This window comes from Myxine glutinosa, chromosome 1 (genome assembly GCF_964187855.1).
Source record: "Myxine glutinosa chromosome 1, kmMyxGlut1.1, whole genome shotgun sequence".
Lineage (NCBI taxonomy): Eukaryota > Metazoa > Chordata > Myxini > Myxiniformes > Myxinidae > Myxine > Myxine glutinosa.
This window is the reverse complement of record NC_136261.1, coordinates 210,106,200-210,133,247: the sequence shown is the minus strand read 5'-3', so window position 1 is coordinate 210,133,247 and position 27,048 is coordinate 210,106,200. Positions and strand designations below refer to the sequence as shown.

At 48.9% G+C, this 27,048-nt stretch overlaps 1 protein-coding gene across 1 annotated transcript; it reads left to right on the top strand.

The window, feature by feature from the left end:
* Window positions 1-210: 210 nt before the first annotated feature.
* On the top strand, window positions 211-3,513 carry LOC137416369 (keratin, type II cytoskeletal 8-like). Its single transcript, XM_068101920.2, has 9 exons — window positions 211-687; window positions 819-1,027; window positions 1,238-1,298; window positions 1,396-1,491; window positions 1,869-2,033; window positions 2,140-2,265; window positions 2,450-2,670; window positions 2,896-3,041; window positions 3,229-3,513. Exons 1-9 carry the CDS (start codon window positions 328-330, stop codon window positions 3,270-3,272), a joined length of 1,428 nt encoding a protein of 475 aa, XP_067958021.2. The 5' UTR covers window positions 211-327; the 3' UTR covers window positions 3,273-3,513.
* The last annotated feature ends 23,535 nt before the right edge of the window (window positions 3,514-27,048 follow it).

Genomic DNA, 27,048 nt, shown 5'->3' with positions numbered 1-27,048 from the left:
ACTCCGTCGAAAGTTCTTCGGGTCTGGCAGCTTTGTCCACGTTTAAACAGAAATGGAATTAAAGCAGGTAATAACAGAGGACCCTGCCCTTTGCTCAGGTATGAATCAGCTTTAAGCCGACACCAAAACCAAAAAGTTTTTGTCCAGAGGCGTCATTAGCCAATGGGAAAAGTTCACACCCGCCGTCAAAGCAATTAGCATTTTATGCCAGGACTCGTATAAATATTGGCAACCCGAGCTCCAGCGCTCCAGCACGTCTGCTGAAAGACCTTCGCCTCTCGACTCCTCTTCATTCGCATCTCTCTAGTTAACCAGCAACAACTCATCATGTCTGTGCAGGTAAAGACCTCAACTCGGACCTCAGGACGCGGTCCTTCCTCCTCCATCCGCCTCGGTGGCCGCAGTGGCTTCAGCAGCCTCTCAATGGGCACGGGGAACAGGATGGGCATCAGCAGCGGACGCAGGAGCATGTACGGAAGCAGCTACCGCAGTGGATCGGGCTACACGGGAAGCTTCATGGGTCAAGGCTACGGCTCCGGTGGCGGCATCACGTCCGCGACCGCGGCCATGCTCGCCGCGTCGTCCTGCCCTAAAATCGAGATCGATCGATCGGTGCTGCCGGTGCGGGCGCAAGAAAAGGAGCAGATCAAGACCTTGAACAATCGCTTCGCGAGCCTCATCGATAAGGTACGGTGCAAATGGACGTCGTCGGTTTCATTGATAATCGTTTACGTTCGTAACGAAAATGCATTTATAAAGCCACTCGGCGTGCCTTTGCCGTGTACGAGCGTGCACTGACAGGTCTCCTTGTTGCGCAGGTGCGATACCTGGAGCAACACAACAAGGTTCTGGATGCGCAATGGCGCACGCTGCACGAACGCACCACAGCCACGTCCAACGTGGACGCCATGTTCGAGGCGTACATCAACGGCCTCAAGAATCAGCTGGACGGTCTCGGAGGGGATAAGTTGCGCCTGAACGGCGAGCTGCAACAGATGCAGGCGCTGGTTGAAGACTTCAAGGTCAAGTGCGTATAAACGACGACGTGTCCCAGCCAGAGCATCATGCATCAGGAGGCGTCGCTAACAACGCCGAATGCTAATGTTCTTGCCCCCCGGGTAGCTTGGTTGACATAAACGATGCGAGAAAAGATGCTCTCTGTGCCAGAAGCTCTTGCGCTCTTCAAACAACTCACTGACGTAGCCACAATTAAGAGAACCTCGGTGTTGTTTTTCAGGTATGAGCAAGAAATCACGACCCGCACTCAAGTGGAGAACGAATTTGTTGTGGTCAAGAAGGTAAGAGCAAACAACCTCCATTAAAGGTGCTGCACCTTCCGCAATGAAAAAAAATGAACTCGATCACGAAGGTCCGTCTTCAATTTTGTTCGGACAGGATGTCGATGATGCTTACTTGGCCAAGGTGGAGCTGGAGGCGAAGCTCGAAGGATTGCAGGATGAAATCAACTTCCTCAAGGAAGTATTTTCTGAGGTTCGTCATAGAAAACTTTTCTTTTTGGATTTTTCTTGAGCAATTATGGTTGCAATGGTGACACAAATGTAACAGCAACTAACTAATGGAAATACTACTGGAAATTGATTTTGCCATTTACAAACTTTATTCAAAATCCTATAAAACTAGATTTCCTGATTAAAAACGGAATCTTAAGGGAACATCATGATCTTAAAGGAATGCCCAAATTGTATCATCCCGCAACCCCAAGATTAGCACCTTGAGAGGAGGGACAAAATGGAAAAGTGTTTCCATACTCCTTTTTTGGTCTTAGAAGTGCTCTTTTTGGAAGTTCAATCCTTATTCCTTGGGATAATCTCTTCGAATGAGACTAAAGTCCATGCATTCCCATGCAGGAACTGCGCCAGCTTGAGGCACAGATCAGGGACACGTCACTGTATGTGGAAGTGGACACCCGGCGTAACCTCGACATCAATGGTCTTATCGCTGACGTCCGTGCTCAATATGATGCAATCGCGTCCAAGAGTAGGGCAGATGCAGAGGACTTCTACAAAGTGAAGGTAATGGTCTTTGAGGAACATTCACTGCAATACTAATTGAAAATGTGCTTATGCTGAAACATCAGCTGTGACGGGAAACTATAGTAACCTGATTGTCGTCTTCCAGTTCGCTGACCTGACTAGCTCTACTGGGAAAACCGATGACGAAATGCGCTTCATGAAGACCGAAATGAATGACATAAATCGTCAGATCCAGCGCATCAATGCTGAAATTGCTGCTCTGAAAAAACAGGTTTGTGTAATAAATATGCTCTGCGAACATGATACGTTCTCTCAATCGGAGGATTTAATTAATTATTTCACTTTATTTCATTGATTAAGCTAACATGTTCACTACCAACGACTCCTTTTGCTCTTTTTTAAGTGATATCTACTACTCGAATGTGTTGCGGACCTCATATCCATCTTGTGCGCAGCGGGCCCAGCTAGAGGCGGCCATCGCTGATGCAGAGGGACGTGGAGAGGTGGACATCCGTGAAGCCAAAGAAGCCATCGCCCGCCTTGAGAATGATCTGCAGATGGCCAAGCAGGAGATGGCCAAGCATGTGCGTGAGTACCAGGAGCTCATGAATGTCAAACTGGCACTGGACATCGAGATCGCCACCTACAGGAAGCTCCTCGAGGGGGAGGAGTGCAGGTGAAATCTCTGGTTCCACCATACTGTGTGATTCAGTTCAATTTACTTCACTAGTCAGAACTTGCTCTCTCCTGGAGCGAATTATGGCGTCAGCTAAATTTCTTGCAAAATGCCATGTGTACAGCCCCCTCGCCTTGTATAAATAGTGGTTGTACCCCCTATTACCTTGCATAAACAGCTCAGTAACACCAATGATTAAAGCTATTCTTGATTTTTTTTTTTCAGACTCAATAGTATTTCTGTTGCATCATCTGGTCTTGGTGGTGGTGCTGGGATGCTGGGCTATTCCTCTGGGGGCGGCATTAATTATTCTGCATCTGGGGGTGGCATGAGTTATTCGACATCTGGGGGATCTATGAGCCTGACATCAAGTAAGTGGGAATTCCTTAACCACATTATGTAGGCCTATTAGTATAAAAATAGAAAAGGCCACAACTACAAGTGTGCCATGTACATAGCTATTGATTGGGATCAATAGATACAATATTGGGATCATTTGATTTTATCTTTAAAATATTGCGATATATTATTGCCTCCTGATTGCTTCTCTATTTGCAGGTGGCATGCAGCTTGATTCTTCTTCCATCAAAAGGTCTTTCTGAGAGCTGTGACTGAGCCGACATAGCTTTGGACATTGCAGAGCTTCCAACACCTGCTTTTCCTTAAACAAGCTGTATTTTTATAAATCCTGTAGTCATCTGAGATGCCAATGAGATTTTCGGAAGCCTGCGTACATGGAAAGACTTTCAAGTAACTTTAACTGCTTTTTTGGGGATGCGCTTTGGATGCCATGGTTGTTTGTCATTGCTAGTTTGATAAATAAATGCGTTTTCTTTCCTCTCAGCTGCTCCCTTTTGTTATCATTTCATATTTTCTAATTCATTTCATGGAAATGGTTGTGCTATCGTGAGCAAGAAGCTAATGTGATACAAGTGGAAAAGGAATTCCTACTATGATTTGCGAAGTGCGTCTCTTTGTGTATTTCACCTCTAAACAACAACAACAACAACAACAACAACAACAACAACAACAGAGGCTCACGACACAGTTTTGATATGTGCAGGTTGTTAAATAATTTTATGCTTGTCTAGCGATGCGGGAATTGTTCATTTTCTCCATGATCGTCATTCTAAATGCCTTAATTCAGATGCTGTTCTTTGTGACCAAAATGGGAAATTGACAAAAATGTTGCGATTTTTTTTTCTTTGGTATACAAAATCAAGCCTTGTGGAAGAGCTGGAGTGCAGAATAGACCAGAACATAACAGAAGAAGAATGTAGGGGAAAGGGGGAAAACACCAACAACAGGGGTGAGGGACAAAATAGAGGGAGACGGATAAATAATGGATGTCGAGGTAATGGGGGAAAGGGTAGCACACAGAGGGTGAACAAGATGGATACAGCCACAAACTCTCAATCACAAAAGTGGAAGGAAAAATGGAAACTTGGAAAAAGGTAAGCTCGGGTATGGTTAAAAAAGAAGACCATTGTTGTGGATGGATGACCTCAGATTGTGGTGAACTGATGTCTTCAAACTATGGTGCAATGAATGAGATTGGAGAGACTGAAGAAGTTGGTTTCACGGGTGGGGAAAAAATGAGGAACGCATCATGGGAGGTGAGCAGTTAGTTTCAGAATGTGTACCTGGTACACATTCTGAAATGGCAGACTGTGTACCTGGTAGAGATCTGGGAAGGGCTGGGAGCGGTACAGAGCACAGAAAGGACAGAGGGTGCAAGACCAGAAAGGACACGGTAGAAGACAGAGAACCACCAACCTGTCTGTGATGTGAAAGAGATAGGCCCAGAGAGATAGCTTCATTATGGGAGATTCCAATGATTTTGATGGCCTTGGTGTACATGGATACAAGGTGTAAGGCTGAGCAAGGTGTGAGGCAGGAGTGCCAGTACAGAGGGGAGAGCAGTATTCCAAAAAGCTGTGGATGAAGGTCTTGTAGGTCGATAAAAGTTTAGAGGTGCCATGGAAAGACTTTGCATGACGGAGGATGCACAGTTGGCGACTGGCTTTGGAAGCCAATTTACATATGTGGTTTGCTCAAGAAACATCAAAGCTGATAGTGAGGCCCAAACATTTGAGTGACCAAGCAACTTCAAGAGGATTGGCAAGTAGATGGGAGGGTTCTCCAGACGGTCTTTTTTGAGAGACTGAGAAGGAGTGAGAGTTGTTTTTTGTTGTTTTTGGTATACAAGATCGAGGCTCGTGTAAGAGTAATCGTGCAACATTAATCACAAAAAACGGACACACAAAACATACAATAAAGGGAGCGAGAGACAAGATGGGGAGAGAGAGGGAAGCACACAAGTACAACAGCAGAGAACAGGGACATCGGGAGATCTGTGGGAGGGAGAGGGCTTGGGGGGAGGATGCATGGGAAAGGGGGGTGGGGGGGAGAAGTTTAAAACGCATGGACACTGCTCGGTCTTCCAGGAAATAAGTCGGTATTTCAAAAAAGTGGAATTGGGGTGATTTAGCGGGGGTAGAAAAGCTCAAGGTTTTGTATGGGGGATGGAAGATAAGAGATGGTGGTGAACAGCTGTTTTAAAGACCTGGAGGGAGGAGTGGGGATTGAAGGGAGTGTGGGAGTTTGTTCCAGAGTTGGGAGAAAAGAGGAATGAAGGAGTGAAGGTGAGAAGAGAGTCTAGATTTTGGCAGTTTAACCATAAGAGGGTTGCTGGCAGATCTTGTGCGACCTGTAGGAATATTTGGGGGACAGAGCCCAGAGAGCGCTGGGGGGGCAAGGCCAGAGAGGAGTCGGTAGAAGACGGAAAGACCACCAACCTGCCTGCGGTGAGTGAGTGAAAGGCCCTCGGAGTTAGTTTCATCGTGGGAGATTCCAATGATTCTGAATGCTTTGGTTTCAACAGCGTGAAGACGAGCCAGGTGTGAGGCAGGAGCACCGGCCTAGAGGGGAGAGGAAGCTGATTTATCAGTTTATTTATTGCGATATCATATCAGGGAGTGTGAGATTTATCAGGATTCAAAAATATATTCCAACTTTTTGATCAGCTGGTGATTCGATCAAAGTCAGAAGAGGGGGAATAAGCTGCTGCCTGTCTATCTGAAGGATGAGAGATGTCACAGCAGAGGGTGGAGTCATCAGCAAAGAGATAAAGAGGATTTTCCAGAGAGTCAGAGAGATCATTGATGAAGATTAGGAATAGGACTGAGCCAAAGACACTGCCTTGAGGCACTTCGGCCTTGATAGGGTGATGAGAGGATTCCGTTGAGAGAGTAGAATAATTCTATAAGAGATGTGTGGAGGTTGTATTAGGTGCAAGAGGCACAGAGCTTGGAGATCAAGGTGGGGTGCCAGACTGTATCAAATGCTCGAGATATGTCCAGAGAAATGGCCCTATTCTCAAGTCGGAGATTGAAAGCCTCCAACCATTGTTGGGAGAACAGAATTAGCATGTCCAGGATGGAGTGACCAGATCTGAATCCAACTTGATGGTCTGACGTCAGGCCAATAGAGAAGAGGGAGGATTTGATATCAACTGCGATGATAGAATCCATGACCTAGCTGATGATTGGAAGTAAGCTAATTGGTCTGTAGTTAAGAGGATCAGTTGTTGCACCATTTGTATGTAATGCAGTGATGTTGACTAACTTCCAAGCTAAAGGAAGATGACCGAGTGCAAATGATAGGGTGAGCAGAGCAGAAAGAGGATGTGAAAGAGCATAAGAGCAGGTCTTTAAGACATGCGCACTGATGCTGTTCAGGATAGTCGCATAATCATAGTCGAGGGTTGCCAGAACCTTCTCCACCTTCTCATGTGAAAAAGACACAAAGTCCAGGAGCCGTTGGTCGGTTGTGACTGGGTATGGTGGGTACAGAGAGCGAGGGTTTGAGAACACAATATTTGGAAGTGAACATAGAATCGAGGCATTCGGCCTTCTTACAAGCAGATTGAGCTGTGTCGCCCATTAACATGTGGGAAGACATGGAGGGGGAGCATACACCAGAGACAGACTTGACAAGGCGCCACCAGGTTTTTGGGAAAGGCAACAAGTTTGAAAGTTCAGTCACTTGTTGCACAATAAGTCTTTTGAACTTGCAAACCCACATGAGTGTCTCAATTTACCATATAATCTGTTAGGTTTGTCATCGGCCACACATAATAGCAATCCTTAGAGGTGTTCCCATTCACAAAGGATCAGATTTATTTCAGATATAAACTTTACATCTACATTTTATTCACATAATAGGAGTCATTGAAATGCTTGAAGAAATAGGTCACGGTGGTGGTTTAAGCGATAGTTGTTGGCCTGCAGTGGCATGATCGCAATTTATAATTCCAGTGTTTGTATAAATTAACGCTGCACATTCAAGTTCAAACAACGATAATCGACTCTGTGTCGACATTGCTTCCAAGGTGTCATCATCTCCAGATTGCTTCATGTTTTTTGTTTCCTGATGGGGCCTGTGCAAGTATAATTTGAAAATTATTGCTACCAATTCATTATATATTGCAAATTTGGAGTGGAAATCCAATGAATGGGGTGGCAACATCTGTAGCGTGACCGCCTTGAGGTTCGAATCCTGTCTGATCTGTCAATGACCTAAGTAAGAACTGTTTTACTGGACTAAAGAGTTCATAGAACATGATACCCTGTGAAGTGTTCAGGTAAATACAGGAGGGCATTGCCTTTGTCAAGGGGGTTACGTTCTTGAAAATCCCGGTGAAACGCAAATCCGCAGACTTAAGAGGAAATGGGGGAAATAGGGTTGAAATTTGAATAGGATTTGCATATCAGGTCACTGAAATCAACTACTAACTATTTTTGAGGTCAAAAGGATGCTCTACTGAATGCCATTCTACTTTGTTCCTTTTGCCAAGTGTCGATCTTTGAGTGATTTTTCATTGTCTGTCTTAGACAGAATGACATGTTTGATTTAACCGTGTCTGTTTGTTTGTCTGTCTGTTTGTATGTCAATTGCCGACAAGTGACAATTTTAAACCGATCTTCACGAAACTTCACCAAATGGTGGAGTTGGTCATAACGAAGAAGCCCATTGATTTTGAGGTCAAATGTCAAATGTCATCTTGAGGTCAAATTTCTAAAATTGTCATTTTTCATCCAATTGACTTGAAAGTTGAAAAGCATTTGCATATTGAGTCACTAACTTGGAAAACCAACTCTTTTTGAGGTCAAAAGGGTCAAAGGTCATATCAAGGTCAAACTTCTAAAATCATCAATTTTCATCTGAAACATTGTCCATTTTAATCCTATTAACCTGAACAAAAAACACCAATTACATAGTACATCACTGAATTGGGAAAGCAAATATTTTTGAGGTCAAAGGTTCTACTTTCCTGTCCCATTGTGAGAACATATATACTGCTACGGTTTTAAGATTGGCACATATTGATCATTAAAGGTTAAAGTGTTGCCCCCCATAGTTAGTCCACGAGCAACACGTAGGCCACCTGTAGTATTAGTTATGTCATAGTATGTGTAAGTATAGGCCATTTCCCCTAGTAATATCTGCGTTGTGTAAAGACATGATTTTAGGTCCCATTAATTTTGCGTCCACCCTCCAATTCCACTTCTATGGGCGTAATTGATCCCGCGCCCCATTTGGCTGACCCGCTCAGTTTGTTACGCTTTGGCTGCCAGCAGCATTTTGATGCCCTTTGTTCACTCACTAGTCGAGTAACACGAGGTAGGCCTAAGAAGGAGGAGCGCGGGGTTGGGGTGGGGCGGCGTCAATGCGGAGCGTCAGAGGCGATGACGGTAAGAGCCACCAGCCAACCAGGGCTCTAAGGGCATGGCGTGACAGGGCGTGGTAAGGCGCGTCTGGTAAGTGCTAGAAGGTTGGCGGGGCGTGCCTACAGTGATGTGAAAAAGTAAGTACACCCCATGTAAAGTTTTGACTTTTTCAACATATTTCAACATACAGCTATTTGATCTTCATTTCAACAATATTGATAGATAAAGGTGATATAATATAACAAATATCATGAAACATTTACATTTTGTAGTCCATTGTATAATTTAAATAAACATAAATGTAAATTTCGCATGTGGAAAATGTAAGTACACCCTTGGCTCCAATAGGTGGTATTGCCCCCTTTGGCAGAAACAACCTCAAGTAGGCGTTTCTTATAACTATCTACCAGTCTCTGACATCGACTGGGAGAAATTTTTGCCCACTCCTCCATGCAGAATTCTTTCAGCTGTGCGATGTTTGAGGGGTTTCTTGCATGCACAGCTCGTTTCAAGTCCCCCCACAACATCTCGATGGGATTTGATCCGGGCTTTGACTTGGCCATTCCAGAACCCTCCATTTCTTTCTTTTCAGCCATTCCTTGGTTGATTTACTGGTATGTTTTGGGTCATTGTCATGTTGCAAGGTCCACCTTCGATTGAGCTTCAACTTTCCGACAGATGGCCTCACATTATCCTCAAGCACCCTCTGGTACAATGAAGAATTCATAGTGGATTCTATGATGGTGAGCTGCACAGGCCCTGATGCAGCAAAGCTGCCCCAAACCATAATATTTCCACCACCATGCTTTACAGTTTGTATCAGGTTCTTGTGGTCAAATGCTGTCTTTGGTTTTTGCCAAACATGTCTTCTGGTACTGTGGCCAAATAGCTCTACCTTTGACTCATTTGTCCAGAGCACATTGTTCCAGAAGTGCTGGTTTTTGCCTCAGTGTTCATTGGCAAACTTTAGTCTTGCCCTGATGTTCTTTCTGGACAGCAAAGGTTTCCTCCTGGCACACCTCCCATGTAGATCCAATTTGTGGTCTCTTTCTAATGGTAGACTCGTGCACTTTGACATCAACAGTGGCAAGAGCTACCTGTAGGTCCCGTGATGACATTCTGGGGTTCTTAGAGACTTCTTTCAGCATCTTGCGATCTGCTCTAGGGCTGAACTTGCTGGGGCGGCCTGGCCTGAACAAGTTGGCAGTTGTTTGGAATCTTCTCCACTTGTAGATGATCTTCCGGACAGTCGAATGATTGATTTCAAATTGTTTGGAGATCTTTTAAAATCCCTTCCCAGACTCGTAGGCATCTATAACCTTCTTTCTGAAGGCCTCATAGAGCTCTTTTGATCTAGGCATGGTGACGACGCACACTTCAACAACAAAGAGCAAACCAAACTAAATGTCTGAGGTTTAAATAAGACAGGTTCCTCCAAGAGCCTCTCCAATGATATTCTAATCATTTGCACCTGAGCTGGTGCACCTGATTCTAATTTGAGGTATTTGAAGTAGTGATAAATGTAGGGGTGTACTTCCTTTTTCCACCTGCGGAATTTGCATTTATGTTTATTTAAATTATACAATGGACTGCAAAATGTAAATGTTTCATGATATTTGTTATATCATATCACCTTTATCTGTCAATATTGTTGAAATGAAGATCAAATAGCTGTATGTTGAATATGTTGAAAAAGTAAAAACTTTACATGGGGTGTACTTACTTTTTCACGTGACTGTATATAAGCGATTGCACAAAGCCCTTGAACAGGACTGAAGCGGAGGACTCGCATGAAAGGACTCGGTCAGGACTCGCAGCGGACTTGTTACAAAAAGAGCACGAGGGAGAACGAGGAGGACTGAATGGCACGAGAGAACTCGCAAGGGGAGAGCGCACACGAGAGGACTGTGAAGAACGTGATCACAGCGCTCGCTTTGGAGGCATTGCACTATATCTCAGTATAACGTACGCGCCAGAGGAAAGGCAGCCAGACGTGCCGGTGGCGAATATTGCCTATTTAGCCATGCGAGTGAGCGCGGCAATAGCCGCCAGTGTTAACCGCCAACCACCAGAGCCCAGACCCTACCGTTCACCCACGTATTATCCCATGTGCGCCAAACGACACGCGGAGAGCTCCTGCCCCTCTACTTACCATCTGCCCGGGACGAACCGGAGGCCGGAGGTAGCTGCACGAGAGCCATCCTTGGACGCGGACCATCATCCTGCAGCTGCAAGCCACGTATGAGTGTGTCTGTGTGTGAGACGGGCCCGTTTGTCCTGGGGATTAATTTAAGACCGTTTTTAAGGCTGCACTGTGTCCCCTCTTTTCTGGAATCCCTGCATAGTGTAAATAAATCTTGTTATACCTTTCTTCCCAATTCGATCGCCTTTGTGATTTCTCCATTGGCTAAGCATGGTACGAACGAGATCGCTAGAACCGGGGTCACCATATAAACGGCACGGATCGCGTGTACGCACCACTCAGCGTCTCAGCACGCGTGATTCGTGCGGGGCTTATTTCCTCGTTTCAGGGCAGCGCGAGTAATTATGTAATAGTGATTCTAGTCCTACGACCCTATTTCGCGCTGTCCGGGAAGGACGACATAGGTCCCGGGTCCCGTCGGCCAGTCAAAGACAAGGGGACTAATCCCCCCTTGGTAAGGGGAGAAGGCCGGCGGCGAGATCCGCAACATTTGGTGTCAGGAGTGGGATTGGGACCCGAAGTGCGCTTTACGCACTCGAAAATTACGAGCGACCGAAATTTAGTTATTAACATCTAAATTAAATTCGTGCCATGGCTAGCCAAGACGGTCGGATGCCGGTGGGGGTAAATGATGAGGTAGAGGAGGTAGGATTGATAACCCAGGACCCCCGGGAAGAATTGGAAGAAATGGAAGAGGCAATTGATGAGGGTGTGATAGCAGAGGTAGCAGGGGAAGAAAATGGCGGGGCCTCGCACGTGGTGGCTAGGGCCGAGCCCGCAGCGCCAATAGACACTGGCTGCCTGTCTCTGCTCATGTGCAATACAAAATTTGCACACTATGTTTTAAATCATTGTGTGGAACGGGACCTCATTATCTCTCCGATTTGCTCACTCTCTATGAACCTCGGCGACGGCTTCGTTCAAGCGACGACTCCATGACCTTAGAGCCGCCGCGCACCAGCACCAAGTCGTTTGGCGAGAAATCCTTTTCCTTTGCTGCACCTCTGCTCTGGAATGACTTGCCTTCCTCTGTTCGACATGTTGACTCTCTTCCTGCCTTTAAAACCTCCCTCAAAACCTATCTGTTTCACAAGTCTTTCAAAGTCTAAGTCCTGTTTTCCCTTTGGTTTGAGGTGGGACAGAGATCGAGAGTATGTCTGTGTACATGTGCGGGGGAGGGAGGGGAGGAGGAGGGGGAGTACACATCTGTGGGTTTTGAATGGGGAGGGAGAGGAATAGGGCAAGAGTGAAGGTGTGTCTGTGTGTGTGTATGTTTGTGTATGTGTGTGCGGAGTGTGTGCGTTCGCATGATAATGTAAAGCGCCATGAGGGTCGTTTACTCTGCTTGATGGGGCTATATAAGACTCCTTTATTATTATTATTATTATTATTATTATTATTATTATTATTATTATATACTAGCAGAAGTACCCGGCATTGCCGGGCGGGGGAGGGGAGGGAAGGGGGAAGGGGAGGGGAACAGGGGGGAGGGGAGGAGAGGGGGTGAGGGGATAGGGAGGGGGGAGGGGGAGGGGAGGGGGAGGGGAGGGGGAGGGGGAGGGGCGGGGAGGGGAGGGGGAGGGGAGGGGAGGGGAACGGGGGGGAGGGGGAGGGGAGGAGGGGGAGGGGAGGAGGGGGAGGGGGAGGCGGAGGGGGGAGGGGGGAGGGAGGAGGGGGAGGGGGAGGAGAGGGGGGAGGGGTGGGGGAGGGATGGGAGGGGGAGAGGAGTGGGAGGGTGGGGGGAGGGAGGAGTGGGAGGGTGGGGGGAGCGAGGAGTGGGAGGGTGGGGGGAGGGGGAGGTGGAGGTGGAGGGTGAGGGGGGTGGGGGAGGTGGAGGGGTGGGGAGGTGGAGGGTGAGGGGAGGGGGAGGGGGGAGGGGAGGGGGAGGCGGGAGGGGAGGGGGAGGGGGAGAGGGGTGGGGAAGGGGTAGGACAGAAAGGAAGGGGGTAGGGGGGAAAGGGAGGAGCATGAGGGAAAGGGAGGGGGATGGGGAAGGGGTAGGGCAGAAAGGAAGGGGCAGGGGGGAAAGGGAGGGGCATGGAGGAAAGGGAGGGGGAGGGGAGGGGAGGGGGAGAGGAGGGGAAAGGGGAGGGGGCAAGGGGAGAGGGTAGGGTGGAGGGAGAAGGGGGTAGGGTGGAGGGAGAAGGGGGGTAGGGGGAGGGGGAGGGGGGAAAGGGAGGGGGAGCGGGAGGGAGGGGGAGGGAGGGGGAGGAGGGGAGGGGAGGGGGAGGGGAAGGGGTGGGGGGAAGGGAGGGGGAGTGGAGGAGGGGGGGATGGGGGGAGGGGAGGGGGATGGGAGGGGGGAATGGGGGGAGGGGAGGAGAGGGGGGAGGGGGAGGGATGGGAGGGGTAGAGGGTTGGGAGGGTGGGGGGAGGGGAGGGGGGAGGGGAGGGATGGGGGAGGGGGAGGGATGGGAGGGGGAGAGGAGTGGGAGGGTGGGGGGAGGGGAGGGGGAGGGGAGGAGGGGGAGGGATGGGAGGGGGAGAGGAGTGGGAGGGTGGGGGGAGGGAGGAGGGGGAGGGGAGGGGGAGGGGGGGTGGGGGAGGGGTAGGACAGAAATGAAGGGGTAGGGGGGAAAGGGAGGAGCATGGGGGAAAGGGAGGGTGAGGGGAGGAGGAGGGGGGAGGGGGATGGGGAAGGGTAGGGCAGAAAGGAAGGGGTAGGGGGGAAAGGGAGGGGCATGGGGGAAAGGGAGGGGGAGGGGAGGGGGGAAGGGGAGAGGGTAGGGTGGAGGGGGAAGGGTGGGGGAAGGGTAGGGGGAGGGGGAGGGGGGAAAGGGAGGGGGAGGAGGGAAGGGGAGGGGAGGGATATAGATGGTTACTGGCAATTGATCACATCCAGAAATGATGTAATCCACACAATTTATGTACTTTACATAACGTTAATAGGAATACATGGCCGTGTAGATGGGAAATAGTTTGTTTGAAATAAATCACAAATATCAGATGAAAGTGAAAAAAAACCTATGTGGTGTGAATGGCAATGTTCCTCGCTGAAATGTGAAAAACCGAATTACGTGCGAACGCATAACTGTGAGATTATGGCGGCAAAGTTGGAACATCACGTGATCCTAGCAGAAGTACCCGGCATTGCCGGGTGGTGGAGGGGAGACCCGTACATTCCCAACCCGGACATTCGCCCTCTCGACTCAAGCTCGTATTCGATTCGTATTCGAAATCGAAAGGGGAAAGGGGATAGCCTTCGTATTCGTAAACACGAAATATGAATTAAAATTTAATTCATATCGCACAAAATCGACACAAAACACGGTCGCATGAAGGTGAAAAACGCAATGGCTTTTCGCCCTGAATCACGTGCAAACGTGTGACGTGTGACGGGATGGAACATCACGTGATCGCTCTGAGCGAATCAGCGAGCTGCTCGCACTGGCTGAGATTAGCGGGTACTTCGCTGAAATGCGCTGAGATAAATATGAATAAAAAATATGGATCTCGTCAAATATGGTCTCAGCCATGTTCTTCCCAGGCTCAATGGCCATGTCTAAGCCAAATATCAAGCACGTGAGCCTCTCCGTTTCGGAGTCTATCGGTAACATTACACACACACACACATACACACACACACACACACACACACACACACACACACACACACACACACACACACACAAACTGTGTTTTATATATATAGATGGGCCTTTTTATGATGCAACTCAGGGCGTATATGGGAGAAGAATTAGGTAAATTGACTGAAAAATTGGACGCCGGAGTGACAAATCGAGGGAAATAATTGACGCCCAAAAGAATGACATGAATAAAATAAATGGGAGAATGGACATCCAAGAAAAAAAGATGGATGCGCAAAGTAGCCAAATGAAAGAAATGAAAGATGGGTTAAATAAATTGGAAAACAAAATGGGGGGCCAATTGAAGGAAATGGGGGACAAATCTACCCAGGAAATAAAAGGGTTGGAAAACAAGATGGGGGATCAATAAGAAGAGGTAAAAAACGGGCTGGAAAGCAAAATGGATGCCCAAAAGAACGAATTGGAACAAATGAGGGTGGCATCTAAGAGGGAAATAGAAGAAATGCGGGAGGACATAAGGTGCGGGTTGAGCGAAGAGGTCGCATTGGTACGCGACGAGGTAAAGCAGTGCGAGGAGCGCATGGAGAAGGAGTTGAGGAAGAGTACGGCTAGGTTACCTGGGGGTATAGAGGAGTTGACGCGGGAAGTAGAGAAGCTGACAGTGGGACAGCAGGAGTTAAGGGGGCAAGTGGGTAAGAACACGGACGTGATATGGGGGCTGAAAGCAGCACAAAAAGAGATGGAGGGAACTAATGGCGATGAAGAAGGAGTGCCAAATGGTACACGAGGGGCTGACAAACAGGTTGGATGACGTGGTAGAGACGTTGGGAACAAGGGAACGAGAGGTTAGGACCCATATAGAGATGACCAGGGTGGCTCTAGAAGAAGAAATTGTGGGGGCGCACCGGGAGATATAAGAGGTGAAACAAAAGTTAGAGGAAGTAGAAGAAGGGGTGAGTGAAATTAAAGAGAGATGGAAGGAGACCAAAAATGAAATAAAGGAGGAGGTGATGGAGTATGTGCAAGGTCTGTGTTCACATCGTGATGACGTGCTCGCTAACCAAATAAAGAGTTTGCAGGTGGCGGAGGAGAAGCGAAGAGGAAGAAGCGCCGACGTGAGTGGCGATAATGTCAGAAATGTGTATGGTGTGAGGGGAGGTTCGACGAGCTTGGGAGTTGGCATAGATCCCGGCATTCGTGAGAGGCCGATGGTAAGGTGTGCGACTGTTCCGGAGTGCGTGGAGAGAGAGTGTGCGCAGGGATGTCCGACCATGGGGAGTGCGAGAGGTGTTGGTGAGCCGGGGTGTGCGAGTATGGAATGGGTAGCGGGTTGCGACGAGGCGACCCAAGCATCGACACCGACCGGGGTAGTCTTTAGAGGGACGGGGGACGCACGCGAGCCCCCAGGGAGTAGTGTACTGTGGGGGGCCCGAACGGTTCGGCCCCGCGTTAATTCCACAGGGAGCGACGCACGGGGTCCGGCCTTCGGGCGGCCATAAGGTTCCACTTGCGCTGTATGATGGCAAGAGTGATTTGAGGGCGTACCTAGCGCAATTCGACCATTTGTGCAGGGGTAACGATTGGAACCCGGACGAAGGTGGGGTACACCTTGTGGGGGCACTGTGCGGCGCAGCGGCGGAGGTTCTGACGGCCTTACCACCGGGTGCTATCACCCTGCCAGATCTCCGTGCAGCCCTAATTAACCGATTTGGCGTTGAACAGCAGAGCGAGCTTGTTAAAGCTCAGCTCGCAGTGCGAAAGAGAAAACCCCAAGAGACCATCGGGGAACTAGTTTATGACATTCACCGCGCAGTAGGGATAGCACATGCAGACATGGCCGCGACCTCCCAGGAAAGCCTGGCGCTGGACCATTTCATCCAGGCCTTCCCGGACCCCGAGCTTTGGCAACAGCTCGCCATGTGGCACCCGTGGACCTGAAGCCAGGCGGCCGACGCTGCGGCCCGTTGGGAAGCAGCGAGGCCCCTGGCCCGGGGAAGCGAGCGCCATGCAGTGGCGATGCAACAGGTAGGGCCCGTGGCTGGTGGCGGGCCCCTGAGAGGGTCTGCCCCCGAAAGGGGCCCTGACCTGGAAAACATGGTCCGAAGGCTGGCGGACCAGCACCTGGTAGGATCTGGACCATGGCAGGCGGCTCCGGAGGTGGCGCACGGTAGGCCACGGACAAATGCCCCAATTAGTACATACAGGGGGGGAAATTTGGAATTCAGGGGGCAAGCACCTTACCAGGTGAGGTGCTTTAATTGTAGCCGGCTGGGTCACCGTGCGTGGGAGTGCCGAGGCCCCTGGCCCGGGGAAGCGAGCGCCATGCAGTGGCGATGCAACAGGTAGGGCCCGTGGCTGGTGGCGGGCCCCTGAGAGGGTCTGCCCCCGAAAGGGGCCCTGACCTGGAAAACATGGTGGACCATCAACTCCGCCTCGTACGGGTCGGACTAGCTGACCCCAGACACCCCCCCCCCCCCCCCCCGCCAGGGCCCGGGAAACTAATATGTGCCGAGCATGCAGGGCCGTGTTCGGTAGTAGGGGATGGAGAAGAGCCCTCATTGACGCGACAGGTCATCTATTGTGGCCAAATTGGTACAGGTAGTTTGACAATTCGGTGCAAAATTGCCAGCGTGGGGGTAGACGCCGTAGTGGACACAGGAGCTAGCACCACGATCATCAGCCCTGTGATCCTTGATTCGAGTGCAGACGGCTGGGATAAAATCCAGCGTCTGGAAAATCATAGTTTGCATTTGGCTACCGGGGTAATGGCCCCCATCATAGGGCGTGGTTTTGTAACCCTCAAGTTGGGGTCGGTAAAGAGGGAGATAGAAGTTTGGGTGGCGGAAGTGTGTGACCCATGCCTAATCGGGTTGGATTTGTTGACTGCCAGCGGTTGTAAAATCGATTTGTGCCAGGGGATCCTGCAAGTGGGAATAGATGAGCTGCCATTGGGAGGGGAGAGAACGGCCGAGAGGACGGAGTTGGAGGCCTCTGAGGCCGTGACCATTCCCCCGAGGGCTGAGGCAATAGTGCCGGCCCGATGGCTAGCTCGCCCAACATGGCAGGAGTTCTGCGGCCTAGTCGAACCGGTGGCAGCGCAGTCCATCCCGGGTTTAGTCGTGGGCCGCACCCTCGTAAAAACGGACGGGCCGGTGGTGGCCGTCCGAGTAATTAATATTAGTACAGAACCACGCACTATAGGACGGGGCACGAAGATAGCCGGTTGCACCCCAGTTAATGAAGTCGCAGCAGGGAGGGCCGAGAACATCCAGCCGAGCCGGCCCCGGAGGGAGTCCCTTGGAACTAGTAGGAATTGGCCCGATCCCATTTGTGAGATGGTAAATCGAAGTCGCGTAGAGTTGGAGGAGACCCAGATGGAGGCCTTACACAAATTAATTGAGCCGCATTTGGACATCTTCTCCTTGTCCTCCGAGGATATTGGACGTACGGGCCTGGTGAAACATCAGATCCACACCGGTGAGGCCCGGCCTATTCGTCAGCCCGCCCGACGGCTCCCTTGGAGCAAGAGGGAGGAGGCTGATGAGAAGGTAGAAAAAATGCTCGATGCAGGTATCATCGAGCCCTCGGGAAGTCCTTGGATGTCACCAGTTGTGTTGGTCAAAAAGAAAGATGGGACCACGCGTTTCTGCGTGGACTATCGCCAAATGAACAACGTGACACTCAAAGACTCATATCCCCTGCCAAGAATTGACGATACCCTCGATGCCGTTGCGGGCTCAAATTGGTTCTCAACCTTGGACCTCAAGAGTGGGTATTGGCAGGTGGAGATGGATCGGACAGGGAAGGAGAAAACGGCATTTTCCACAGGTAAGGGGCTGTATCAGTTCACTGTGATGCCGTTTGGTTTCTGTAACGCCCCCGCCACCTTTGAACGATTGATGGAGTATGTACTGGGCGGCATGCCATGGCAGTCATGCCTGGTGTACCTGGATGACGTCCTGGTGCATGCTAAAACATTCCCCCAAGCAATAGTTAATTTGGACCAGGTGTTTGGGTGCCTCAGACAGGCAGGGTTAAAGCTGAGCCCGAGTAAGTGCACTTTGTTTGCTGGAGAGGTGACATATTTAGGTCACGTCATTGGTCGCGAGGGGGTAAAAACAGACCCAGGCAAAATTACAGCGGTAGAGGAGTGACCCGCACCACGTACCATCAAGGACGTGCTGGGATTTTTGGGACTCTGCTCCTACTACCGGCGTTTTGTGGCAAAATTTGCAGAGTTGGCCCTGCCACTTCACCGGCTTATGGAGAAGGGGACGAGATTTAATTGGACAAGGGAGTGCCAAGAGGCCTTCCTAGCATTGAAGGGGTGTTTGACATCCGCACCCATTCTAGCGTACCCCACTAGTGACGGGACATTTACCCTGGACACGGATGCAAGCCAGGAAGGATTGGGCGCAGTTTTGTCCCAGACACAGGGGGGCGTGGAGAGAGTGATCGCGTATTATAGTCGGGCCATGAGTAGGCCCGAATGAAATTATTGCGTCACTCATAAAGAGTTATTGGCTATGCTGGCTGCCATGAGCCATTCCCACCCGTACTTGTACGGGCGGAAATTTCTGGTTCGAACTGACCACTCCTCCCTGCAATGGCTCCTCCGGTTCAAGGAACCTGAGGGCCAAATTGCGAGGTAGTTGGAAAATTTACAGCAGTACGATTTCAGTGTGACCCATAGGGCCGGGAAGGCCCATGGGAATGCCGATGCACTCTCTCGACGTCCTTGTTTGGGGGAAAACTAAGTTTTGTGCGAGACACGAGGAGGGGGAGCAATTGGCAGACTCCACCCCTACCCTCGTAGTCCGTGCAACTCGGGTGAGATGGCCAATCTTGCCACTAACCGCCGATGAAGAATTTGGAACTTTGGCTTGGAGCACGGCCCAGCGGGAGGATCCCGTACTGGGACCGGTGTACGAATGGGTTCGATTAGGGAGAAGACCTAATGGGGAAGAGGTCACCCCCCTCAGGGCACCAACAAAGGCATATTGGGCTCACTGGCAAACCCTGGAATTGAAAGGTAACATCTTGTATCGCAAATGGGTCGAGATTCCCTCTGAGAGAACTTCCTGGCTGGTGATAGTCCCAGAGAAATTCAAGAACACAATATTACAGCAGGTGCATGGTACCCGCCCCGGCGGCCATTTGCGCAGGACAAAGACAACATCTCGGGTCTGCCGGAGGTTCTATTGGGTAAATATGGGTCGCGATATACAGGACTGGTGTCGGAGATGCGACGCCTGTACTGCTAAAAAGGGACCAGCACGGAGGATGAGACCCCCTTCAATTACACCAGGTGGGGGCCCCCCTTGAGTGGGTGGCTATGCATATTCTAGGACCACTACCCCGCACCCGCCAAGGTAATAAGTACATCCTTGTTTTAATGGACTATTTCACCAAGTGGCCGGAGGCCTATGCCCTCCCCAACCAAGAAGCTGGGGTGGTGGCAAAGGCCTTCGTGGAAGGATTTGTATGTAGGCATGGGATTCCGGAGGAGCTGCACACCGACCAGGGTCGAAATTTTGAGAGTAAATTTATTAAAAGATGTGTGCAGACTCCTGTCAATTAGAAAGACAAGACCAACGCCCTTAAGACCACAATCTGACGGGATGGTGGAAAGGTTCAACTGAACCCTGGTACAACAATTGGCGTTATTTACCACCACCCGTCAGGACGACTGGGACGAACATCTCCCGTATTTGTTAATGGCCTACCGAACTAGCCAGCACGGGGCCACTGCATGCAGCCCAGCGTTGCTTATGTATGGGCGGGAGTTGGGGGCTCCCGCCGACCTGCTATGCGGTCCCGTGCCAGAGACCACTGATAGACTGCCAGGGGAGGGCTATGCACGTCACCTGGAGGAAGGCATGGGGAGGGTCCATGCCTTCGCACGCTGCCAGCTTCAGCTGGTGGGTGCCAAAATGAAGCGCAGGTACGACCTCCAGAGCCAGGGGAGTCAGTACGCTCCGGGGATGAAGATTTGGTTCTTCAATCCCCGAAGGCGGAAGGGCAGGTGTCCCAAACTCACCTCACCCTGGCAAGGCCCGGGGGTCGTCCTGGCGCAAATTTGTGACGTGGTCATTAATCAAGATGGGGCCACGAGCCCTCCCTCGGATCGTCCACGCCGACCGGGTAAGACCCTACACTGGCGAGCAGGTGCCCTCATGGATCGGCTCGGCTTTAGAGGCCGAGGCAGGACCCAGTACCTCCAATGACGGGGGCTCATAGTGCAGAGGACTGGGGGGTGATAGTGACGGGAAATGGTGTACGGTGTAGAGGGATGGTAGATCTACCATCCCTCCTTGGGGGCACATGAGCGCTAGATTATGGGGGTGGCAGTGAAAACTAGCCGAGGGCGGGCTAGGATATTGCTAGGGATTTAGAGATGACAATAGGAGACATGAGATTTAAGTAGTGACTTTTGTACAGGTAGAGGGGACGTAGAGAGTTTAGGTGAATGATAATGACGAGGGAAGTGCTTAGTGTAAGGGAAGACGGGAAAGCACGAGTATTAGGGGGAAAAGTAGTCAGTTAGATGATGCTGTGTGAATGAGAATTACTGTGTGAGTATGAGCTTGAGAATGAGGCGCAAATGAGGAATTGAATGAAATTGTGTGTGTGGATGAACTTGCGCAAATGAGGCATTGGTCGGGGATGACCAGAGGTGATGTATAAGTGGTGTATTGAGGACGAATGGAATTGTGTTGAGTGAATTGACTTGCATGGGGTGCAAGTGGGAAAAAGGTGTGTGAGAACCAGAGGTGTACAAGAGAGATTGGTGTGTGGAATAAGTGGTGTGGAATGCATGGTGCAAAGGAGTGAATGGGGGAAGATGGACCCCTTCACGAATACCCGGGGAGGGTAGTTTAAAGTCAGGTAGAGGGCTTAGGTAAATTATTGGATATTGACACCTGTGGTGCAGGTAGTGGCAATGAAGTGCTTGGATGGGTGCATGAGTCTGTGGAAATGGCTGGGCGTGTGGGCTTTGTTGGTGCGATGGTTTTTTTTGCGTTGGTGCGTACTTACTTTTTCCACATGCGAAATTTGCATTTATGTTTATTTAAATTATACAATGGACTACAAAATGTAAATGTTTCATGATATTTGTTATATTATATCACCTTTATCTATCAATATTGTTGAAATGAAGATCAAACAGTTGTATGTTGAAAGATGTTGAAAAAGTCAAAACTTTACATGGGGTGTACTTACTTTTTCACGTGACTGTATATATCTACATATCTGGGCAGTGTCCGTGTTATCACTGAACTACTCCCTCAAAAGTTTTTTCCGTAGCTGTGAGGTGTTTTGAATCATGTGGTGGTGAGGTTTTTTAAATTATGTGGTGGTGAGGTGTTTTTAATTACATGGTGGTGAGGTGTTTTGAATTACGTGGTGGTGAGGTGTTTTGAATTACGTGGTGGTGAGGTGTTTTGAATTATGTGGTGGTGAGGTTTTTTGAATTACATGGTGGTGAGGTGTTTTGAATTACGTGGTGGTGAGGTGTTTTGAATTCCACGGTGGTGTGTTTTGAATTATGTAATGATGAGGTTTTTTAAATTACATGGTGGTGAGGTGTTTTGAATTACGTGGTGGTGATGTGTTTTGAATTGCGTGGTGGTGAGGCGTTTTGACTTGCGTGGTGGTGAGGTGTTTTGAATTGCGTGTTGGTGAGGTGTTTTGAATTACGTGGTGGTGAGGTGTTTTTAATTTTGTGGTGGTGAGGTGTTTTTAATTTTGTGGTGGTGAGGTGTATTTAATAATGTGTTGGTGAGGTGTTTTGAATAACGTGGTAGTGAGGTGTTTTGAATAACGTGGTGGTGAGGCGTTTTGAATGACGTGGTGGTGAGGTGTAATAATCGCAAACTTCCAGTCTGCACCTACCCCTCCCGTATGTATGTATGTGCTAAGGGGTTCCTTTTTTTTAAATTTTCCCATTTTTTCAACCTAAATTGCTTATAAAAATGTAATATAACAAACACTAAAAATAAATTTGTCCAAAATAATTGTTTGTATTATGATTGGTGTAAATCATGACAACACAGCAACTCAGGTACTGTCATTATCCTCAGCGAAAACAAGCGCTTTCCGCTGTAACGACGCGTGGTCAGGTGAGCGCAGGGAGCCGAGCCAAGCTCGTATCTATACTGTGTATATATATATACAGGGTCCGGCTGGGAGGTGTGACGATTTTCAGAAAACTCGTACACAGTTATTTTTAGTCGAATTTCAATTTTTATTTTTTTTAAAGACTACATATATAATGCCATTTAATACGCTGTAACAAAGACATTTTAAAAATGTAATTCATGTTTGAAGTGGGTATAACAATGCAAGTGGGGGGTCTAGCGCATGCGTGATGGCTGTTGGTTACTTGTTGTTAGGTGCCATTTCAGTAGCCATGGAGCTGTGGACGATTGAACATCGCGTCTTTGTTGTTCAGACGTTTATTCAAACGGGTAGTTCGGTGGTGCTTACACAGCGCAGATTTCGTACTCACTTCAATGTTGGTCGACGTGGCGCCATTCCGTCTCGAAACACAATATTGAAGTGGGTAAAAAACTTCAGGACATCTGGATCTGTGAGGCCGGGAGCAGCTCGGGGGAGGTGCTTGAACCGTTAGGACCCCGGAATACATCGAAAGGGTTCGACAAGCTGTGGAGGCCAGCCCTCGTCGGTCAGCGGTACGGCACGCTCGCGCTCTACGGATGTCAGACAGATCAGTTAGTCGAATTTTGCACTTGGACCTTCATTATCACGCGTACAAAATCATGGTGGTTCAAGAACTGGAGCAGAATGATTTCGTACGGCGGTTTACGTTCGCAGAAAGAATGCTGGAAATGCTGAGGGATGCTGCTGTGCTGAGAAATGCTGGAACTTTTCCGTGCGTCTGCAAGAATGCTTGGACAAGAACGGCCGCCATTTTTTTTTTTTTTTTTTTTTTTTGTATACAAGATCGAGGCTCGTGAAGGAGCGAACATTTATCACACAGAAAGACAAACCGACAAACCGACACATAACCGACAAACCGACACATAAAACAAAAAGCATCGGGAGCAGTAGACAAGATGGGGAGAGAGGGGGAAGGACACAAACACAACATTTGAGAGCAGGAACCGAGAGACATGGAGACATCGAGAGATCTGTGGGAGGGAGAGGGCTTTGGGGGGGAGGCATGGGAAAGGGGGTGGGAGAGGCATAAAACATATGGACACTGCCAGGACTACCAGGAAAGAAGTTGGAATTACAAACAAGGTGGATCTGGGGTGAATTAGTGGGGGTAGAAAAGATCAAGGTTTTGGATGGGGGAAGATAAGAGATGGTGGTGAACAGCTGTTTTAAAGACCTGGAGGGAGGAGTGGGATTGAAGGGAGTGTGGGAGTTTGTTCCAGAGGCGGGAGAAAAGAGGATGAAAGAGTGAAGGTGAGCAGAGAGCCGAGATTTTGGCAGTTTAACCATCAGAGGCTTGCTGGCAGATCTTGTGCGACCTGTAGGAATATTTGGGGGACAGAGCACAGAGAGAGCTGGGGGAGCAAGGCCGGAGAGGAGTCGGTAGAAGACAGAAAGACCACCTACCTGCCTGCGGTGAGTGAGTGAAAGGCCCTCAGAGATAGCTTCATCGCGGGAGATTCCAATGATTCTGAAAGCTTTGGTTTCAACAGCGTGAAGCCGAGCTAGGTGTGAGGCAGGAGCACCAGCCCATAGGGGAGAACAGTATTCCATTGAGCTGCGGATGAAAGCCTTGTATGTGGTGAGGAGCTCAGGTGTGCCTAGGAAGGACTTCGCACAAAGGAGGATGCCCAGTCGGCGAATGGCTTTGCCGGCTAGCTTGGAAATGTGGTTTTCCCAAGAAAGATCATGGCAGATAGTGAGACCCAAAAGCTTGAGCGACAGAACTTCTTGGAGAGGATTGTTGAGAAAGTAGATGGGAGGGTTGTCCAGTCGATCTTTTCGGAGAGACATAGTAAGAGTGTGAGATTTGTCAGGATTGAAAGACATGTTCCACTTGTTTGACCAGTCTGTGATTTTGTCCAGGTCTTCAGAGAGTGAGGAGGCTGCAGACTGCCGATCTGAGGGAAGAGGAATGGAGCGGCAGAGAGTGGAGTCATCAGCAAAGAGATAGAGAGGATTTTCCAGAGAGTCGGAGAGATCATTGATAAAGACCAGAAAAAGCACAGGGCCCAGCACACTGCCTTGGGGAACTCCAGCCTGAACAGGAAGGGGAGATGAGAGAAATCCATTCAGGGCCACACGTTGACTACGACCAGAGAGGAAGTCCGCAAGCCATGCATGGAGATTTCCATGGATACCATAGGAGTAGAGTTTGGTGAGCAAAGCTGGGTGCCAGACCGTATCGAAGGCACGTGATATGTCGAGGGAGACAGCTCTGATTTCCTGTTTGGCATTGAGGACCTCCATCCATTGTTGAGACAGGAGAAGCAGCATGTCCAGAGTAGAGTGACCTGGTCTGAATCCAAATTGATGATCCGAGATCAAGCCATTGGAGAAGAGGAAAGATTTCATATCCGAAGCAATGATTGATTCCATGACTTTGCTGATAATTGGGAGCAGGCTGATTGGTCTGTAGTTAAAAGGATCTGTTTTTGCACCTTTTTTGTGTAAAGCAGTAATGTTTGCTGATTTCCAGGATGCTGGCAGATGACCTTGAGCAAAAGATAGGGTGAAAAGAACAGAGAGAGGGTGAGATAGAGCGGCAGAGCAGGATTTTAGGACCCGTGGGCTGATGCCATCTGGTCCAGTTGCAGAATCAGAGTCGAGGTTAGACAAAAACTCCTCCACCTTGTCAGGAGAGAAGGACACAGAGTCCAGGCGCAGTTGGGTTCGACTGGGAAAGGTGGGAACAGAGAGAGATGGGTTTGGGACTAAAGATTTTGAGGCAAACACAGAGTTGAGGCATTCGGCTTTGTCACGTGCGATGTCAACTGTGTGGCCATTTGAGGTAAGGGAGGGGATGGAGGGGGAACAAACACCAGAAACGGATTTGACCAGACGCCACCAGGATTTGGAGGAAGGAGACAGGTTGGAGAGTTTGTTCTTGAGTGAGGAGAGATAGTGCTTCCTGGCACTCCTGAGGGTAGACACACACTTGTTCCGAGCTTGGTGGAAGGAACTGAGATTGCCTTCAGTTGGATTAGCCTTCCAAGAGGCAAAGGCAAGTTGTTTCAGGGCAACTGCCTCACCACAAGATTCGGTGTACCATGGACGGGAGGAAGGGTAAGACAACTGAAGACGAGATGGGATAAATCTGTGCATGAGAGAGATCAGTTTGCTTTGGAAGAATTCCCAGGAAGAATTGATGTCAGAGGCAGTGGAGATGGGAGACCAATCCAGACGATTGATGGCTGCTTGAAGCCCGTCCCAGTCGGCCTGAGTGAAATGCCAGACTCTTCGACGCTGAGGAGGCTCTCTGAGAATGGCCAGAGAGATGTCCACTTTGACAAGCACATGATCAGAAGAACCGATTGGAGCAGAAGAAGAGCAGCAGACATTAGCAGGGACGTTTGTCATAACCAAGTCTAGAAGAGAAGAAACTCCATTGGCTGAGATCCGGGTCGGGAAATTGACAGATTGTGTCAATCCCAGTGAGTCACAGAAGTCCTTTGCTGAGGTGCCATGACTGGTGAGAGAGGAACCCACACCCAACCAGGTGGCATGATGACAGTTGAATTCACCACATATGAGGAAGAGAGAGTTGGGATGAGTGGATAGAAGTTGGTCCATGTTGTCAGAGAGTGAAATGTAAATTGAGTCATCACTGTTTGGGGGACGGTACAGAACACATATGAACAAAAGGTGGGAGCGGAGAGGAAGCCGTAGCCAGAGGTACTCCTGGGGGTGAGGAGGAGAGAGGGCAGTGCAAGGAGAATGAGGAAGAGAGTTTTTGATAAAGATAGCCATCCCACCACCAGGACGAGGCTCAGGTCTATCATACCGGAAGAGGGAGTTCCGGAAGAGGGAGTAACCAGGAAGAGATATTGAGGAATCAGAGACATCTTGAAGGAGGAAAGTCTCTGTTGAGCAGATCAAGTCTGGATTGTCAGAAGCCATTTAGATGATGTCATTTTTCAAACATGAATTACATTTTAAAAATGTCTTTGTTACAGTGTATTACATGGCATTATATATGTAGTCTTTAAAAAAAATAAAAATTGAAATTCGACTAAAAATAACTGTGTACGAGTTTTCTGAAAATCGTCACACCTCCCTGACGGACCCTGTATATATATATATATATATATATATATATATATATATATATATATATATATATATATATATATATATATATATATATATATATATATATATATACATATATATATATATATATATATATCTACATATATATATCTACATATATATATATTATATATATATATATATATATATATATATATATATATATATATATATATATATATATATATATATATATATATATATATACATACACACACAACATCACCAAAAGTATGTGGACACCCATTTTAATTAGTGGATTTGGCTGTTTCAGCCACACCCATTGCTGACAGGTATATATAATCAAACACACTGCCATGCCTTCTCCATCGACAAACATTGGCAGTAGAATGGGCCGTATAGAAGAGCTCAGTGACTTTCAGCGTGGCACCGTCATAGGATGCCACCTTTCGAACAAGTCAGTTCGTCAAATTTCTGCCCTGCTGTAACTGCCCCGGTCAACTGTAAGTGCTGTTATTGCGAAGTGGAAACGTCTTGAAGCAACAACAGCAAAGCGGCGAAGTGGTAGGCCACACAAGCTCAGAGAACGGGACCGCCGGGTGCTGAAGCACGTCGCGTATACAAAATCGTCTGTCCTCGGTTGCAACACTCACTACCGAGT

What these genes read in the sequence shown, in the direction of transcription:
- LOC137416369 (XM_068101920.2), top strand. Translation starts at nt 328, where the DNA reads ATGTCTGTGCAGGTAAAGACCTCAACTCGGACCTCAGGACGCGGTCCT. An exon ending in AGGACTTCTACAAAGTGAAG is followed by an intron (nt 2,034 to 2,139) that starts GTAATGGTCTTT and finishes GTCGTCTTCCAG; the next exon opens with TTCGCTGACCTGACTAGCTC. An exon ending in CTCGAGGGGGAGGAGTGCAG is followed by an intron (nt 2,671 to 2,895) that starts GTGAAATCTCTG and finishes TTTTTTTTTCAG; the next exon opens with ACTCAATAGTATTTCTGTTG.